Source organism: Dicentrarchus labrax, unplaced genomic scaffold (genome assembly GCF_905237075.1).
Source record: "Dicentrarchus labrax unplaced genomic scaffold, dlabrax2021, whole genome shotgun sequence".
Lineage (NCBI taxonomy): Eukaryota > Metazoa > Chordata > Actinopteri > Moronidae > Dicentrarchus > Dicentrarchus labrax.
The window spans coordinates 11,907,978-11,927,578 of record NW_026136705.1 but is presented as its reverse complement, the minus strand read 5'-3'; the positions used below and the strand labels follow the sequence as shown (position 1 = coordinate 11,927,578).

General features: G+C 38.8%; 1 protein-coding gene across 4 annotated transcripts; it reads left to right on the top strand.

The window, feature by feature from the left end:
* The first annotated feature begins 2,321 nt into the window (after window positions 1-2,321).
* On the top strand, window positions 2,322-17,125 carry LOC127363498 (potassium channel subfamily K member 4). 4 transcript variants are annotated; one of them, XM_051400004.1, is made up of 8 exons: window positions 2,322-2,340; window positions 8,750-8,879; window positions 9,118-9,373; window positions 13,682-13,796; window positions 13,909-14,069; window positions 14,171-14,357; window positions 15,684-15,826; window positions 15,915-17,125. In XM_051400004.1, coding segments are annotated over exons 1-8 (1,596 nt in total). In that variant the 5' UTR covers window positions 2,322-2,339; the 3' UTR covers window positions 16,518-17,125. The 4 variants fall into 4 exon arrangements, with proteins under 4 accessions (XP_051255964.1, XP_051255965.1, XP_051255967.1 ...); XM_051400005.1 differs by lacking the exon at window positions 2,322-2,340 and adding an exon at window positions 7,266-7,423; XM_051400007.1 differs by lacking the exon at window positions 2,322-2,340 and adding an exon at window positions 7,434-7,500.
* The last annotated feature ends 2,476 nt before the right edge of the window (window positions 17,126-19,601 follow it).

Below are 19,601 nucleotides of genomic sequence, written 5' to 3'. Positions count from 1 at the left end.
GTGGGTGTTTTTTAAATGTCTCACATGTCTGATACACAGCTACAGTTTATTCTCTTTATATGAATATTCTACGGTTTTTGTAGGAAAAGTAAAATAACAGGACCAACAATTATTTCATTTCTGGTCACTGCTGTCATATTCATCATGAGTTGAACATGATCCTTTTTAAAAAAATGCACTGGCCCACATGAAATCTGCACCTTGGATGATGTGTGATGCATCTCTAAATCAACTTTAAAGCTGCCTTAATCAATATTTTTATGTTAAAGACTGATCAAATGGTTATGCATAATATGAATGGAGTAGCTTGTATTGATAATCAGAGAACTATGACCTCAATGCTCCCCCCTAAGTAGTCAACTATTTGCCAAAACATTCCCTACATCCACTTTACAAGGTGATAATTTGTCAAATTTGTGTTCACAGCTTGTTGTTCTGACCCCAGGTGGCCAGAAAAATATATTATATAGTAATAGTAAATGCAGGTTTAAAGGAATCTACCAACAGAAAATCTACCATTCTTGAAGTTGCTAAAATCATTTATAATTCAGGATCCTACAAGCAACAGATAAATGGACCCCATTGTTCAAAAGGCAGATCGAGAATAAAGGTTTTTGGGGTCTTTTTTGTGTTATGTATTATATGTTGCATTTACTGAGCAGGACATTGTCAGTGCTTTTTGTTAGAATGTATGTATGTATGTAATGGGGACTCTGGTATTTCTGTGCTGTCATTTCCTATTACTCATAGGTTCACAAACGTATACACTGACCAATACTGATATCTTCAAAAGGCTAAAGTCAGGCAAAATTCGTCAAGCAGATTTATCAATTTAATTATTAAAAAACAGTTTTAAAGAGATCCCTAACAGTGGCTTTGGTGCAGACTTAAATGAAAGACCTCTTCAATGATGGTAACTAATTATCCTGCTGATTAAATTGGGCAGAGAAGTAATTTCCTCACCAAAAGGCCTCCTCCTCCTCCTCCTCCTCCTCCTCCTCCTCCTCCTCCTCCAGTATGACGGAACTGCCACACATCTGCAGAAATATTAGTTGTTGCTTTTTAAAGGGAGGCATGCTGGGTAGTAGACACATATTCTCCCCTGCACCTTCGCACACCTTTCAGTCAGCCAGTAATAATTTTTTTATCTCTCTCTTACTTTACACCCTCCTTAGTTATGCTGACTTCCTCTCACAATTTAAAAGCTTTTCAGGACCGGGAGGGATTAGATTAAAGTATAAAGTGGATTCCCTGACAAATCGATTGGAGGTGTAACAGCGGAGCTTCCCAGATATTCTAGGGTTTCTAATGCATTAAAGGCCCTGCACACCCACACAGGTATTTTCAGCTATTCAGGGCTGATTAGACCGCAGGTTGATATTGGGCAGAGATATGTTTGGAAGTAATGTAATTATAGTCTGCATATAACAAAGGTTGAAAAAGTTGCTACGTGTTTTACCAAAACTTACAGAACACTAAAAATAAAACTTGAAAATATACCAAAAGTTTGTTGGGCCTTCAAACTGCAGATCATTTGTCATCAGAAAAAACTATTCAATCTCAGTGTTTTCTTTGCTTTAATGAATAGGACTTTAGAGCACAAATTATATTGATTATGAGAAAATACAGAAAGTGGTAAATTATTAAAATTACATGAACAACTTTTGAATCTCAGCTCATTATGGAATGTTTCATCATTATTAGTTTATAACTTTTAATTGAGTTCAATTTTATTTCATCATAGACATTTTTTATTTCCCTTTAAACAGGAACCTGATGATCATTCTGCTGTTTTATAAAATCTCATTTAATTCAAACCAAGACATGTCTTTTTTCTGATTCCGCCCCATTAAATAAAAATGCTGTTTTTCTGATGTTTTTTATACTATGTTGAAAGTGCATGTTCCGTTATATGAGCAAAGTTGCAGACGTTTGCTAACCAATCAATTTCCAGTCCAAGAAGTCCCTGCATCATCAAAAATGGCAGAAAGTGAACTTACAGTAGATGCAAGAAGGCTTAATTGAAAATAAAGTGCTCATAATAGCGCTGTAGTCCTCCTCCCCCTCACGTTTCTGCATGTCCCCCTTCCTCTCTCTCTTTTGTTTACTACCACCTTCCTTGTAATTGTGAGCACATTTATCATCAGGTCAATCAATTTGAGCCTTTTATTCAAGTGTAGCCTCTTCTCAGATGTTCATCCCTCTTCAGGTCTCTTTCCAAAATCTGCCTCTTGTTTTTCTCCACTGGCTGGACCTTAATTAATTTATTTTCATATCGCCAACTAAACCTCTCATTAAATCAAAAGGACATCTGAAATTGAAGCCATCAACCTACAAGAAGTAAGGATTCTTTTTTATTTTGCATTTTCTTTCTTGATTTTCTTATTTCTTTGCATGTGTGATCAGGAACTTGATGGGTTTCAAAGCGGATTGTGTGTATCACATGTTGTGATATGACCAGAAACCAATGAAGCAGATACCAGAATTATTAATACGCTAATAATATTAATGATAAGAAAATCTGCCTGTGAATACTACCCTGGATAAGAATGTCCATTGTTATTGGTAGTACAGCATGACCTCTTTCAGTGTAAACTATATTAATGTTTGTATTTTGTTAGTGTTTTTCCATATTTGAACTATTTACAATGATGAAAACTCAGGAGTTTTATCTGACTATGATTTATGCAGTAGGAAGCAAAGTTTTTTGTGAGTGATGCAAAAACCACCAAATGTTGCCTTTCTTGCAGTATTCTCTCTCTGTGTGTATCCCATTGAGCTTTCTGATTAACATTGAACACTGCATTTATTTCCCCTCAGAATAAACAATCATTCCTTCTTTTGTTTCCACAAACCTTCCTCATACTGCATTGTGTCATGATTTATGTAGCCAGAGCAATGAGACACCTGTTTCATTGCAGTTGGACTGTGCTCAGTTTTCATAAGAACAGGGAGACAGCAGCTCTCACACAGATTGAATTGAAGGAGCTAAATGTGTTTAACAGTTTATTTGGTGAGTGCATAAAATAAATCCAATTCTGCTGCTCAGCAAGTAGAGATCAGGTACAAAGTATTTGCTGGAAAAGATGGAGAAAGATATGTCAAGTTCTATCTCATTACAACATACATATACTCATTTGACAAATGCATCTAAATACATTACAGCACAATGTACTTGTCTAATGTGTTGCTATGATATATGCATTTCTAATTGTTGTTTGTTACTTAAACCCAACTACCGTAATGTAATAAGAGATCATTTGTTTATTACAACTAACATTGTTAATACATGTGCACATCTTACCTAACTAGTAAACAAAATATGTGGGCGCTATAATTGTTCGTATAGGCTGAATGACATACAGCACAAAAGTGGAAATTGTACAGGATATCAGTGTTTTCTGGTTTTTGGTACCTGATATAAACACTATTCTGTACCTCTACAGTCACACTATTTATTGATACATGCTAGTATATGTAAAAACTGCATTGATCCATGTTTCTATGTTATATGAAATCCCACCTCTTTCAGTTCATGTAAAGAGTATAAGAAAAAAAAAGTTGCCAACTCATCTTTCTCAGTAGGGCGTGTCAAACATTTCATCCAATCCGATGTGAAAGAAAGATCTGCAGTTGTGCTGATCAGTAAGGCGACATCGTGCGTATGTGGGTGGCAGCTGTGTTTGTGATTAATACATATGTGTGACTTGTTTGTCCAATAAACAGAAGAAAATGTATGATCTCTTTAATTAAAATATATAATAGAAACCATTTTGGTTGAATTTTCTCACTGAGTCATGCTTAAAATCAACAACCATATTTTAATACAGGGATGCAACATCAGGTAACATACAACATTTAATATGTTTTAACTATATCATATAGATATACATATCTTCTCTGTAAATCACAAGTCCTATGTTGTCCTTTGAGAAAAAAATCTGAAACCAAATGAGAGAAAATCTAGCACTAAATTCATGGCAAACCAATATTTTGTCCTTATGCAGTAACACTAAGACAGCGTTGCAGTTTCACTGCTGTGTCTTTTTGATAAGTTGCACTTATAGTTTGGTGAGAAACATGGTGTCATGCTTCATTGAGGACCTTTGTCATTCTTTGTGGTAAGCAGGCAACTGTAGTGATCAAACTCCTTTCCAGAGGCTTTGAACAACAATCACATTAGCTATCCCGCTAAAGCCTCTTTCTTATCTAACCTACAGACATAAACACATGTCCCGTCCTTCACCTTAGCTCGTTGGAAGACCAAACAAACAAACATTAGTTAGTTAGTTAATTAGTAAAACATTTTACTGCTTAGTTGGAGTAAAACATCATGTAAGCATAGCTGTAAATATGTCTTCAGTCCGTTTAAAAACCGGTGTGATTGTAACTATTTAGTACTACTGCTAACAACACGCTGTCTACATTATACTTGTAAGCTCCAGCACAACTTTGTTAACTTCGTTGTCCTGCTGGGGCTCAGTTTGCCAGATGCTACCAATTAAACACAAAAAGAGAGAGATATATAGAGAGATATATACCCAAATACCATTTTTCCCCATACAGAACTATTTGAAAAATAAAAAGTAAATAAATATCATGTTGACATTATTCTAAATGGGATTTCAGTTAGTCAGTTAAACTGTAAAGCTGTCAAATGTGACATTTACAGACTTATGTGCAAATAAGTATCAAAATCAGTCTTTTCCTATGTTCAAATAGCCTCTGGCCGTTACAGATTTTCAAAAGATTTCATAGAGAGTTGCAGTGACACAGCAGAACAGCTTCACACCTTCGTCGCTCAGTAACATCCAACCACACCAGTGAGCTAATGGGATCACTCGATCTGCTCCCAGCAACCTGCTCTTCTGTCATGGCCTGTCGCAGTTTTCTACCACCTCTCACTTCACAGATAGAAAATGTAGAGACAAACCAACAGCACAGAGCTCCTTCAGACCACTTTCTTTGAATTATCACAGGTATCTTATGTTTGACGGTGCCTTTATGATCTCTGGCTATTCTCAGCTGTGTTAAACTTTGCCTGCTTGCAAAATGACATGTACAAGTCCATGTTTCTCTGTCCTCACAGCTAAAGAATATTTTCCTGCTCTGTTACTGTCAGTGGTGGCTGCCAGGGTACTGTGCCAGGGCAATATATCAGGCTAAAGGGGATGAGCCGAGTTATTGTTTCGAGAGGAACTTGGACTTGGAATTGGAGCTGGTACAAGTAACAGCACAAGGTCACTATAAAAGGATTAAACATGGCATCCAGACAGTAACCATATACCCCAACAAACAACCAGTCTCTGAGTGAGTGAGTAAAAAATTACTTTCCACTCCTGATTAGGATGAACTATTGAATGGAGATTTCTAGGATTGTTTGAGTAATTATTGATTAATTACCACCATCCCAGCTCCCCACCCAGCAGCTACAGGAGCAGACTCCTGATCTGCTTTGTGGTCAGAAGCAACAACATTGATTGTCTCCAGAGGGAACATGGGTTTTCTCCAAGTAATACACACAAAATTCATTAAATCCTTATTCACAAAATTTCAAATAAAACGTAAACGTTTTCCTTTAAAATAGCTGTTTAGCTGAGTAACAGCAGACTAATATATCTGATCTCCACAGACAGTGATGGTTGGCTCTGACTGAGCAACATCTTGGGTGTTCGCCAACTTGTCTTTATAACTTTAGTTTAGTCTGTGCGGCCTGTCTCTCTTTCTGTCTTTTACTATTTATTAATATGATCTCCCTTTGGTAATCTTGTATGCCAGTTAATTGACATTATTACTTATTAGGGTGTAAGAAAATATTGAATATAATAATAATAATATAAAAAATATTGTATCGCAATATTGTGTTTGGTGATATTGTTGATTCTCAAAAACACTGTATCAGTATTTGTGTTCAAACCCCAAACTGCTAGATAGCATTGTTGTAAACATAACTGAGGGCTGTGACGGATGTGACTGTGCTAAAAACAAATGAAGATCCCACCGTGCTGGTTGCATTAAAAAGTCAACTTGTTTACTCTTTTTTTGGGACATATGATGGTGTGTTCTTTATATCATGACAGTTTTCCTCAAATTTGTATTGTGATACATCTCGTAGCTGCAGATTCTTGCCAATAAACAGCTCTATTACTTATACTGTTTATACAGCAGCAATAACAGTGGCAATAACAGTATAGTAAACTGTCATTAGAGAACATCTATTCCCATTTACGTGGTCAGGTTTACAGTAGAACAGTGCCAAAGATATGAGAAAAATGTTTATTATTAGTTATGCAAGCAGCATGACCCCTCACAACGTCAGTCTGTCAGTCCACAACATTGGTTCTGACTGATCATCTCTCAATGACTTCTGGATGGAGTGCCACAAGTTTGTAGGACTTTTCAGCTAGCTAACATGATAAAACTACGATGGTAAACATGGTAGACAGTACACACAGACACTAATAGTAGCATTTAGCTCAAAGCTACTTGCACTGTGCTGAAGTACAGCCTCAAAGAACCGCTAGCATGCCTGAACACTCTCAAATGTTGGAAACAAAAAACGAAACTAATATTTATTTTGATTGGGCCGAACAGACTGTAGTGAGACAAGATGTAGTGAAACTGTGTTAAAGGGGAACAAAAATTACAACTATACATGTGATAACGATAACCTGAGGAAAACCATCTCACTGATTTGAATAGATGTAACCAATGACACTATTAAACTTTGAAACCAGGAGTCAGAAATCAGCAGCAGAAATTTCCTGACCCGGCTGGTGCTAATGATGCCTGAGAGTTCACTTCAGTCTGAGAAACCTTTATCCCCACCCCTGTGAACACACGCAAACACACACACACACACACATACACACACACACACACACAGAAAGAGAGCAGCAGCAGTTCTGTCAAGCAGCTTGTGAGGATATTGAGAGTAGGGTGAAGGGTGGCTGAGCTGGCTTCCCCCTGCAGAGTCTGCAACACCAATCGGATGAATCTCAAACATTAATCCCACAGAGATATTGACAGCATGCGGAGATATGACTGCAGCCCCTGCTGCCGCACACTGCAGTTCAACACTAACTCACAGGAGAAAACTGTGAAATATGACAAAGTGATCGAAAACTGGAGTCTGAAGACACAATAAATCCACAACCTGGGTCTATCCTCATCATCATCTCCACCTTCATTTGTGCAGCTCTCTCTCTCTCTCTTTAATTCACTCCCTCACTCTCTATATAGTCAGTTTGATTGAGTATCTTTTTCTCTCCTGTGTGCTCAGCAACAGCCTCCCTCCTCACCCCACACTCAGACACACACACTCATGCTCTCACACACCTCCCTGTATGCAGCTGCCTGAACTCGTGAAACACTCTGCATGAGGCGACTGGTACACTGGGTTCTTATGATCCTTCATTTTGAGGTAAGCACACACGGGCTGGACTGTCTGGCGCATTGGTCAGTACCTTACATCTCAAGGACCCAGAGGGACTCTAAGTGGTAATAAAATGGGATCACTATGGCTATGACTCGGTTGCAGCAGCTGCACTGTTGGCACTTAATGCAAGCCACATTACAATTTCCTTTTGTCTGGCGGTGTATAATCTGTCTGTTTTACAGTCTGTGCTCTAGATAAACTGCATATTAGTGTAATGCATCTTGTTTGGTATATGTTGATAGAGGCTGGATGAGCAGTGTGTACATTCAAATGTTCTACTTTGGCCAGAATATGCTACAATAATGTATTTGGTGTTAAACAATTATTGATCATTGTGTTCTCTAATTAATTCATGAGCTATTGAACTGTACTGTTGTTCTACAAATGCAGAAAATGTATGTAAGAACTAGGCATTTTCAGTAATCTTCTGCCAATATAGGCTTGAGTTTTACATAAATTGCTAACTTTTGGTTGCTATGTGTTCAATTTAGTAAGTGGACAGTTCCTGTAAAACAGTTTGAGGAGCAAGTGTATATTTTGCTGTCACCGTGTGACAGTTTATTGGTCTAATTTTGGATGAAGACCAACAGATCTGCTGACTAAAGAGCTGCAGTCACAGAACTTTGGAAGACGGGAGCTTGTGTTTTTTTCTTTTATTCTGGCTTGTGGTCCAGTGATGCAGAGTGACTTGCAAGCGGCAGGCCCACTGGTCCAAATGATAAAAGTCCTCCTCTCTTTAATCATTTCCGAACAATTATGAAACAAAGGGAGTGTCTGACACATCTATCAGTTTCTCGGCTGCATTGCTTTAACAAGGTAAAGATGCATCAGAGTGCAGAGCCTTGGCTCCAGTTTCAGGCAGAGAATGCTTTCTTGGTTTGAGCCGACAATGACCAACATCATCACACCGAACCAGGTTTCACCACTGGACATCACTCATCTAAGGCTTCTGCTTCTTCTGTGCTTACAAACATTCACAGCTCTCTGAAGTTCCTATCTGCTTTTTTTGGAGGTACCCGCACTACTATATTTGTTTCCCAGCTGCTGATCAGTATCACCTAAAGGACATAAATCTAAAATGAGGCATCGTTCTCATCCAAAACTGGGAACTCACCCTTTTTGTGTGACACTGCCACGCCTGATAGCTTCAACTTGTTGTTGATTGTTTTTGTCATCGAGGATTATCCTCCCTACTGACAGCTTTTGTGTTTTTGAGGAAGTGAATGTTGTTCTTATCTTACTTGAAATCTTTAATGTAAATGCTGCTAATACTGAATTGCCATATGGAAATGTGTCTCTGGCTCTATCTAGTGTCCCCTCCTTCAGAGTGTGAGGTGGACGGGCTCCCCAGTAGTTACGGATCCAGGGACGCCATCCTCAGGTCTGGGTCGAGGAAGGACTGGAAAAGACGAAGGCGTGGGCAACTAACGCGGATCAGCAGGTAAGCTCAACTATTGTGGGTGCATCTGTCTTCAATCACATCTGTTCGATGTGTGAGGCAGGCCCGATGACGTTTTGTCAGGGATGTTGCATTTACTGTGTGTCAGCAGTGTGGTCCATTTAATGCTTCATGTGCAGCTTATAGGCAGGCTGCTGCAGGCGTGTATACAGCTGGGGTTGCTGTCAGGCGCTGTGGTCAGTATGAAACCCTTGTCTTTGTGTGGTTGCTGATGTTTCAGCTGCAGCAGCACTGAGGCTGGCAGAGGGAAACAGCAGCCTGCGCTTGGACTGAGTGGAGGTGCAGCCATGCGCTGCTCCACCCTGCTCTGCATCCTCACGGGGGTGCTTCTCTACTTGGTGCTGGGAGCTGTGGTGTTCCGCGCCTTGGAAGTTCCACGAGAGGAGGGCAAGCACATGCACCTGCAGGACACACGCCGGGACTTCTTGTTGAACTTCACCTGCGTCAGCCCAGAAAACCTACAGGTCCTTATAGAGGTACAGCAGATCGTGACAAGAGCCGCTCATTAATATGTGATCAGTGGAGCACCTAGCAACGGTGTAGTCTCTTCAGTTCCTCCAGTGGGTGGGGCATCATGGTGGGTAGAGGAACTCAAGTTCTTCCTCCTCTTGGGATTTCAGTCTAGTAATGGGATAGTAGCAATTTACTGACACATCACAACCACCTGTGCTACCTAAATCAGTTTTTTGTATGTGATGCCTAATCACAGGTTATGGCTATTAAATTAGTTGTGAGCAGTTTTACCAAATTATTTTATTTTCCTTCCCAGTTAATGTCATTTAAGGAATTTTTACAGGCCTAATTTAAACGTATTCAAGATTTTACAAAAAAGAAAAACATTTTTTATTCATATCTATGATATATATATCATTTTGTGACCCCATAGATGTCCTGACAGCCAGGTTGGGAACCACACTGAAAAGTAATCTAAACAAACTTGTGACTGAGGATAATGCTGCACTGTTTTCTTTCTTTCATTGTCATGCGCATTCAATTTTTTTTATGACTTTACAGGCTGAAACATACCTTTAAGTTATTGTTGTATAATCAAAAAAGCTGAAATGCAATGAAATTAACATGTAAAGCTGATTCTTTTATGGAATATTTTCTTCAATATTATAGTGATTACTACTTCTGTCCAATATACAACAGGGTCTCAGTAACTGAACCTACAAATTGTGAATGCAAAAGGGACATTGCTTGTGAATAGGTTGTTGTTATTTATATATAAACAAACTCCAATCTGAAGCTTAGAGACTGTCCACCTAGCTAAAAATATATTTTGGCCTGGTGTCCGACAGATAACTGTCTCATTGGGAACTTGGTTGACTCTGACGCTACAACTTCAATCAGATTTGTGGGTCCACAGGGTGACCATTCAGATTTGTAGAGTGCTTGGCACTGGTCAGTGAAGCTCTCTGTGACCCTGTGGAGCAGTACAGCACACTGTGGGCCAGAGAACAGGTGTAGTCAGAGCAGCTATGTGAGGATGGGTCAGCTCTAGTGAGTGTGTGTGGGTGTAAGTGCATGAAAGCTGATCCATGCATAGGTTGAGTGTTAGAAGCCAGGTTGGCAACCGTGATGTGATCCTGAGATGTTTGTCCTCGTTCCAGAATGAAAGTTGTAAACTACTGTTTTAGCCTGCAAAGTGATCTATAGATGCAATGGCTGACATTTACAAAAAGGTTAAAGGGACTTAAGAAAACAGTGCAGCCTTCTTCATCCTGGTTACTGATTCAATGAAAAGACTTAAAGGATAATGAGGACACATGTATTGTGGTTCATAATATTAGCAGTTAATGAATGACAAAGTGTTCAATATTAAATGAAGAAAACATACATGATGAAATAATCCTGTGGATAAATTGTTTAAAAAATACAAATTAACCAAATAATTACTTTATATTATTTCATGATGGCATTTATCATAATGACACAGTTTGTTTTAATAAATAAAATGTCAAATATGCAATAAAAATCAAAGTTATTACAAAAATAAAAAATATTTAATAGAATTTCATAATTAGAAGTTGAGTTTTAATAGTTTCTCCGCAAAATATTGTTTAATTTATTCAAAAGAGACAAAAAGAGAATTGTTGGACCAATAAAAAAAATGTAATTACTTAAATGAATAAAACACAAATAAGTTAAGTTTTTTCAAATTAATTTTGAAGCAATTGTCTAACTTGTTGACTTGATTTGAAAAAACTTTTTTACTGAACACAGGCCCCATTGATAAAAGCTACAAAGATGAACGATTAAATTCAGTCTCATAAGGACATTGTCTCATTCATCTTTAAGAAAATAAGGTTAACACAAAGAATTTGAAATTTGTTGACTTTCTAAAACAAAAGCTCCCAGTACAATGTTTCCACATTATTATAATCATAGAAACACACTTAAGCCACCCGATGATATGATGTTTCTATTGTTAGGTCCTGTTGGAAAATCATTAGAATAGTTTAGATGAGCTTGCACTGTAGCACACTTTAACACATGTGCACTTCATGACAGCTTACATAAGAGGTGAAGTCCTGTTATTCATGAGTGAACCAGGCAGCTGTTTTAAAGTCATTTTTCAGATGTTGTTCAGTTCATCAAGTACCATTGTGGGTCAGTTTTCATTGAACCAGTGTCAGCGGATGTCAACAGGTCTTCAATAGATTCAAAGTACTTTCCGACTACAGTATGTTTTCAATTTGAGTAATGAGAGATGTCACAATACCACTGCTGTACCACTGGCTGTTAATGTGGATGATCACGTGTATGGTGATAGTACAGGATGGCTCACTTGCGATGTGAAAAAATAACAAACAGATGAATCGATAATGAAAATAATCTAAATAGAAATCTATTTCAAGCAATCTGTAACACAGTGTCACTCCTGTCATTGTATATTTTCTGTTTTGCAAAAATAGATTTTTCATTAACCCATAAGAACCCATGGTGACACGTGTGTCACAAACACTGTAAATGTCCTTGAATCTTCCATATACAGCTTTATGCTTGACCTTAACTCATTAAGTCCTTAAGTGACATCTACAAAACATCCTGGTGTGGTGGTCAAATGACAATCATGTGACTGTGACAGGAAAGTGTCCCCTCCAAAATGTGGGTGTGACTGAAATGACAGAATTGACAGAAATTAAGGAAATGGCTAAATTCAAAAAGCTTGTTTTTTGTTACTAACGTAAGTTTAAACCCATTTAACAATTCTAATGCTTTAATAGTATGTCCTGTATTGCATTTAATCTGTTCTGACCATATTTCCTGAACAAAATAATATAAAACAAGTTACGAAAATGTTGCTGTGACGTATACGTCACATCGGGCTTTTAACCGTAAAGTTGTCATGGAAAATCTGATGTGACGTCTGTGTCACAATAACAAAAAAGGTAATAAGCCCCTCAATTAATTTCACTGTTTCAGTTATTTAGAATTAATATATGCCCTGTCAATTTAAAGTATATTTGAAGAAATATGAAACGAAAAATGAATGTCAAATTATTAATGTATTCATAGAGTATTTATTTACCAAAAACGCCCATTGTGACTTTTATGTCACAAAACAAATATTTGACATTTAAAAAGAAAAAACATCAGAAATGTGTTCTATGAGTTCCACTTGGTCTGTGGTATATCCCCCATAGTTTTCCTTAAAGAAAAATGGGTCTGGATTCTTATGGGTTAAAACACAAAAGATGATCTTTTTAATGGTTTTGTTCTTCAGAGCACTCAAAAACTTACAGACTGAATCTCTTAAATGCCCACATGTGGTTACTTTGCGGCCAGGTATGTCAGTATATTGCAAAACTGAATTCAACTGCTCTCCCTCATCCCCATATTTCCCTCTACAGTCTTACTCCCTGTATTGTACAGCACTGAAATGTGGCTAAATAGTATGACAGAATAGAGTGTGAGACAGTATTGTTTCTTGGCTTTAAATAGTTCAGACAAATTCCCAACAGTGCACATTGCTAACCTCATAATTTACCCTTTGACCCTGAATTCTTTTAATTTAACATGAGCCAGTTGAGGTGGAGAAAAAGTTTAAAATTCCACATTTAAGATCGAACAAGGCCCGAAACCAAGGTCATCTATTGAATGAGCGAAGGCAATGTGTAGAACCCAATAAAATCAACATTTTTCATATGAAATGTTTTTAAAAGGTGAATAAATAAATAAACAAATGGTCATATAAAACCAGATGTTAGAGAATTATACTAATATTAGCTTTAATGTTGAAAACAACAAAAAAGTTTGGCAAAATCCTTGTCCATGTTAACACTAATTAGAAGCCTCTGCGATTCAAATTAATGCACAACTGGAACTGGGAAACATTCCAAATCAATCAGTTTTTGCAAATGAGTTGGGGCGGACAGATGCAGTGGCGTCAGTCCATCAGACGGGCTCAACCAGACCCAGCCATGTCTCTGTGATCATAAACTTAACAATGTTAATAATGATAATGCTCAATCACAACTTCATCATAGTCAGCTTTAAATTCAGAGTTAACAAACGTCTTCAAGTACCAACAGACATAAAACCGATAATTAGATCAGGGAATTAGATTATCTGTGCTGGCAGTGGTTCGATACACTCGGGACAGAATGGAGCCGTCACAGTTGTACATCACCAGTCACTTCGTTGTCTCTGATTGCCGGCTGCTGATGCAGTGACAATGCAATTTCCACACTACAGCATTTCCTACATGACTGGGGGACCTAAAGCCTCCAGCCAAAGTAACAGATTATAAAGTAATACATTGATTGTTCCCATCCCAGGAACTGGTGGAGGCCGTCGGTGAAGGTGTGGATCCCAGCAGCAACATCACCTTTGTCAGCCAGTGGGATCTAGCCAGTGCCTTTTTTTTCTCAGGGACAATCATCACAACCATCGGTGGGTGTCCATTAAACTGTTAAGACCTCCAAAATGTGACTGGAATCTGTTTCATTTCTGACCTTTACATTTTACAATTGGTGCCTTCAAATCATCTGCTCCTACACCTCAGGTTTTGGAAACATCTCCCCCAAGACAGAGGGAGGGAAGTTGTTCTGCATCTTCTATGCCCTGGTGGGAATCCCGATGTTTGGTATCCTTCTCGCTGGAGTCGGAGACCATCTGGGTACTGGGCTGAGGAAAGCTGTTGCCAAAATAGAGACTCTCTTCCGGGTCAGACCTCAACAGAGCTTTCAAAGTCTTCTTTGCTTGCACCGTACATGTACTTCCCTTTATTTGTCTCTTCCTGCTACGTTGTTTTCCTCTGCTGACAGAAATGGCGAGTTAGTCCAACCATTGTGCGAGTGATCTCAGCCGTCCTGTCCATCCTGCTGGGTTGCCTCCTGTTTGTCGCAGTGCCTATCCTGGTTTTCCAAGAGGTGGAGAAGTGGACTCTTCTGGAGTCGGCCTACTTTGTAGTTATCACCCTGACGACAGTGGGGTTTGGAGACTATGTTGCAGGTATAGAACAGTTAATCAACCACCCACAGGTTTCTTAATGTACCCTGACAGAGGTGTGTACAGGCTCTCTGAGGGAAAATCATAAAGGAACAGCTTTTCTTAGAGGCCCCAAAATAAGTGAGGCCCCATAATGGCTATACTTAAATTGAGATGCTTGGATAGAAAACATATAAAGTATGTTTCCACTCTAACTTACTGTATGTTTATACACTTAAACATACTTGTTGCCAAAGACACTGAAACTTTGGTGTTTTAGCCTCGAGGCAATGAGCTATCCTACACAGCATCAAACCCTGAAAAGAGTCATCACAAGGGGCAATTTAACATAAAACATACGAGTGAAAGTAGAACGTTGTTCTTCACATGTAAGTGACATATTGAAGGTCCAGTGTATAACATTTATGATGTTCTATTGGCAGAAATAACCATAGGTATGTTTTAATTAGTGTACCAAACCCTGGCTGTAGATAGGGCTTTTTTTGTGGCTACTGTAGTTTCTCCTACACACTTCACACCCCGTTCTCATTCCAGGCTGGAATAGAAAGTAAAGTAGAAGTATCTCAAAATCATATTTAGATAAAGAAGTGAGTAAATGTACTTTTTTGATGGCTGGTCAGTAATATAGTTCACACCAATAATACTGGGTGAGAATAAGGCATGAGGGAGGCCTGGAACCTGGAGCCCCCAAAATCACAAAATCTGCTCTTGCCCTGTCTGCATGCAGAAATGACGGTAGGGTTATTTTTGCACTGAGGTCACATCAGAGCTGAACCTGAGCTAACCAGAGAGGACCCTCAGAGGCCAAGGGGCATAAAAGTATATTCAGTGCACTGATGCATCCCCATTAAATAGCCAAATTGTCCTATTTTAAAGAGGGCCCTGAACCCTGTCCACACCACTGACAACCTATGCCATCTTGCTTTAGGATACAGATCAACTTTACTCTGTTTGTGCAAAGCTGCTGAAGTGAAAATGTTGTAGTCTAATTTGTTAATATCTGACTTGCACTTGCTTTTACATATATTTGCTTTTTCGTTGAATTTATTGACCTGTAGATGCGCTGCTGGTATGACTTAATTAGTCATCCATAAATATAACTGTCAGTTGCAATGCATTAAGTTCACTTAGCACAGACAATTTTCATTTACCTTATAAATTATTTAGGATTGTGTTCTTGTAACAGATGAATTATTGATCATCTAATCGACTAGATAATATTTCCTATCTTAAATGTTTATCTACTCTACATAAAAGGACATATGTATGTATGAATGTGTTGCCTTTACTCACTGCTGCTGTATACTGTGTCTTTGTATCTTCTTAAAGGGGATTCTGGAAATGAGGGGAGTGACCACTGGTACAAGCCTCTGGTGTGGTTCTGGATCTTGCTCGGTCTTGCCTACTTTGCATCTATCCTGACAATGATTGGTAACTGGCTTCGGGTTCTATCTAAGAAGACCAGAGCTGAGGTACTTCTTCGTCTCTCATGTCTGTTTTATCATGTCTTGTCTCTACCACTTCCTTTCTAACAGCTCTGGTTTCATCCCCTTCTCTTAGATGGAGGAACTTCGAGCCCATGCCACTGACTGGACTCAAAACATCCAGAATATGTCAGTGGATTTTCGCATCCCAGGAAAAATTGATGACCCATTCAAACGGCGTCGGCGAAAGCGCCGCCATGGCCCTCGCAGCCATGGTCACAGTGTGTCAGCTACCGGGGCCCCTGAGGGGAAAGAAGAGCAGCATCAGAGTCAGACAGAGTCAGGATCTTACACTTCTTCCTCCTCCTCTAACGAATCAGGGTCTGGATCAGAAACAGACTCTCAGGCCACTCAGACGGAGCGAGTGCCTGAAGAAAAAACTGCAGAGCCTCCAAAGGAGGAGACTCTTCCAGATCCCCACCTGTCTCAGCCTCTGGACTACTTTGGGGAGAACCTTGCGTTCATTGATGAGTCTTCAGATACCCAGAGTGGTAAACTACATTTGGATCCTCTGCTTGATACAACGCAATCCAACTCTGTACGCTCTCGTCAGCCCAAGAGGAGACGCCACAGGAGACCTGTTCCACAGAGAAGCCCCAAAATCAGCCACTCCAACCTTGACAGGACGGAGCCCAATGGAAACCCAAAACCAGTTTCAGGTCTACCACTGAAGCCTTAAGATCGAACCTGACTGCTAGCACATGAATCGACTTGAGAGATATGAAATGCGTTCATTATCTGACAGAGGAGTTCTCAGTGTAGCAATTTATTTGTGTATATGTACTGCTTACTTACAGACACTTAAGATGAAAACATGTTGCAGAAGCCTTAGCCACTTGTGGTTTGCATTTAATGCTCTTAGCATGCGAGTGTGTATGCCTCAATCAAAGATGATGAAGTGATTTTTATGCCAATGTTCCCATTACTTTTCTGAGGAGTTACTGCTCTCTACTGGACCAAGACAGAAATGCACTACCACTCTCTCAACATGAGGGCTCCCGCCTTTTACTAATCCAAATAGTGCAAGAAAGAGCAACAAAAAACCATGTGGTCAGAAACTTGCCACAGCAGCATGGTACTCATGTTGAAGAGGGGTTGCTTTGGTCTGAGACAGTTACTCTTGAATCCTGCCAACAATTTAAACGGGTACCAAACTGGCTCTTGTACATTTTTGGTATGTAACAAAACCTTTTTTTAAATACTGTGTACAACCATAATATTTGCATTTTGATGGCCAGATGCATTAATCCTACTGTACTGCATTAATAAAGAATTTTTTTAAATGAAGCAGCAGCACTGTGTCTTGCAATCATGTTTAGCACATTATAATAAGCTTCTCTGGGAAACATTTTTATCAGTATGACACATCCTGTTCTTACATAAAAAAGTAAGTAAACATCTCTCACAAAGCTGTGGTTGAGCATAATTCAGGAGTGCTGAACCGCAATGGGGACTTTTCACCAAGCCCCTGAAAATCAGTACCGTGTGTCCCAGATCCAATACTTATTGTAGCAATGTCAGCATGCAGTTTTCACAGTGCCCAGCATACAGTGCAACTCCATAAGGATCATCTATGGTATCAGGTTCCATACCAGAATCAATTACTCATGTCCAATATCTTTTCCTGAGGGGCTGTCCTGTAGAAAATGTGCTGGTCACAGAATCCGTCACATTACTGAGCTCAGAAAATAACCCACACCAGCGTGTGCTTCCACTAGGATGAAACAAGGGACCCTGATTTTGTCGTCATATAAAATGTCCAAGTCACTTTTTATAGATGTCTGTTAATTTAGTGTCTAAACACCTAGATTAAACCTAAAAAAAACCACCTTGATAGGCAAAAAGGGAAGAAGAATCACTTTATAGTTTTGGGAGTAGTTTTGAAATATACTGTTGGTATATATATATATATATATATATATATATATATATATATATATATATATAAAGTGTAAGATTTAGTGGTATTTAGCTGTGAAATTTCAGATTGGAACTAGCTGAACACCACTCGCGTCTGTATTTGATGATCTGGGAATGTGAACGGGCCGTCTGTGTGAGAAACTACGGTGGCACAATCTACAGCCAGAGTTTGTTTTGTCCGTTCTGGGCAACTGTAGAAACATGGCAGTTCAACATGGCGGACTCCATGGAAGGAGACTTGTGTGTGTCTGTAGATAAAAACAGCTCATTCTAAGGTTACGAAAACACAATTGCTAATTAAGGTGATTATACACTAATGAAAACATACCTATGAATATTATATTCCTTTTCTCCCATCCTAAATATTACGCACTGGACCTTTAATAGTTGTTATATTCAGACAAAGTAATCAAATATTCAGGGTAACAAGATGAAGTTTATACACCTATGCTTTGGGTGGCTTTGTCAGGCTGTACTTTGCCACAGTGATGCTATGAGGTAAATGCTAATGTCACCATGCTAACAACCTCACACCTACAATGCTCACAATGGCATGAACCTGATATTTAGCATGTTCATGCTCAACTATGATGTTCAACTGCAAGAATTAAGTCACAAATCAAGATACTGACAGATATACATTTTGACCTGATCATGGAGCTAGAGCAGTGGCTCTCAACTTGGTGTCTGAGGGTCCTTGAGGGGGTCCCCAGAAAATGGGGAAGATTTAGATTAACCATTATTTAACTAGAAGTTAGCCCAGTGAGAGAATGCATGAGAACGACTCTTTGTCACCAAAAAAGGTTGAGAACAGCTGCACTACAGGAAAAGTCTGAGGATAACCGACCTCAAAGAAATTCATCCTCTGGGTGCCGTGAAAATCTGTACAAAACTACCCAGCAATCAATAAAATGTTTGTTGAAATATTCCAGTCTGGACCAAAGTGGTCCACTCCGCTCCTCAAATCTTGGTCTTTTATCGATTCCCCGCTCCAACTGCAAAACTAAAGGTGACCCTCTGGAATCATCTTCCCCAATCGCTCAGATTTTCTGAATCTTTGCGCTGTTTTAAGCGGCTCCTTAAATCCCACATCTATAGGCTGGACTTATTATTATCATCAACTCCTTTCCCGTGTTTATTTAATTATTTTTTTTGTGTCTGTTTATTCATCCATATCTTAGTATTTATATGTTTTTATGTATGTGTATGTATGTGTATGTAAATATCTATATTTATATATACATGTGTATGTGTATCTTTATATTTTTTTGTAACTATGTATTTTAAAAAGTGCTTTACAAATAAAGCTTTACTTCCTTTTCTTACTTAATGCTGCTAGCATGGCTAAAAACAACACTACCAAGAGAAACAAATACAAGTCAGTGTTTAAAATTTATTCCAGGTAATGATTCTCTCATTTCTCAGACAGGCCTTATTATGTGAACCAAGAGTCTTATAATTTTATGGCAAGGGTGTAAACATTCATGTGGCCTAATGCTCAATACAGACCAGTTCAAGTTGGCGGAGGCAGGTGCTGCAGGATTCGCACTTGTATCATATATACAGCACTGTCTTGTGGAGCTACCTAATAAATGCCCTTCAAGTTATCAATATTGCCCTTTTAGCATGTGCTGCCGCTCCTCAGTTGATCCATGTAAGTGATACTCCGCTGGAAACTCTACCTTGGTGTTTCAATCTGAATATGGCACCAAGGACAAACTGCGGCTGCCGTTCTTTTGTTGTCTGTATTTTTTTTTTTTTTTTTAAAGAAAAGCTGCTGTGCCTTAATGTCAAAAAATATCTGAAACATAAAAGTTAAAGCTGTTACTGATTTATATATTAG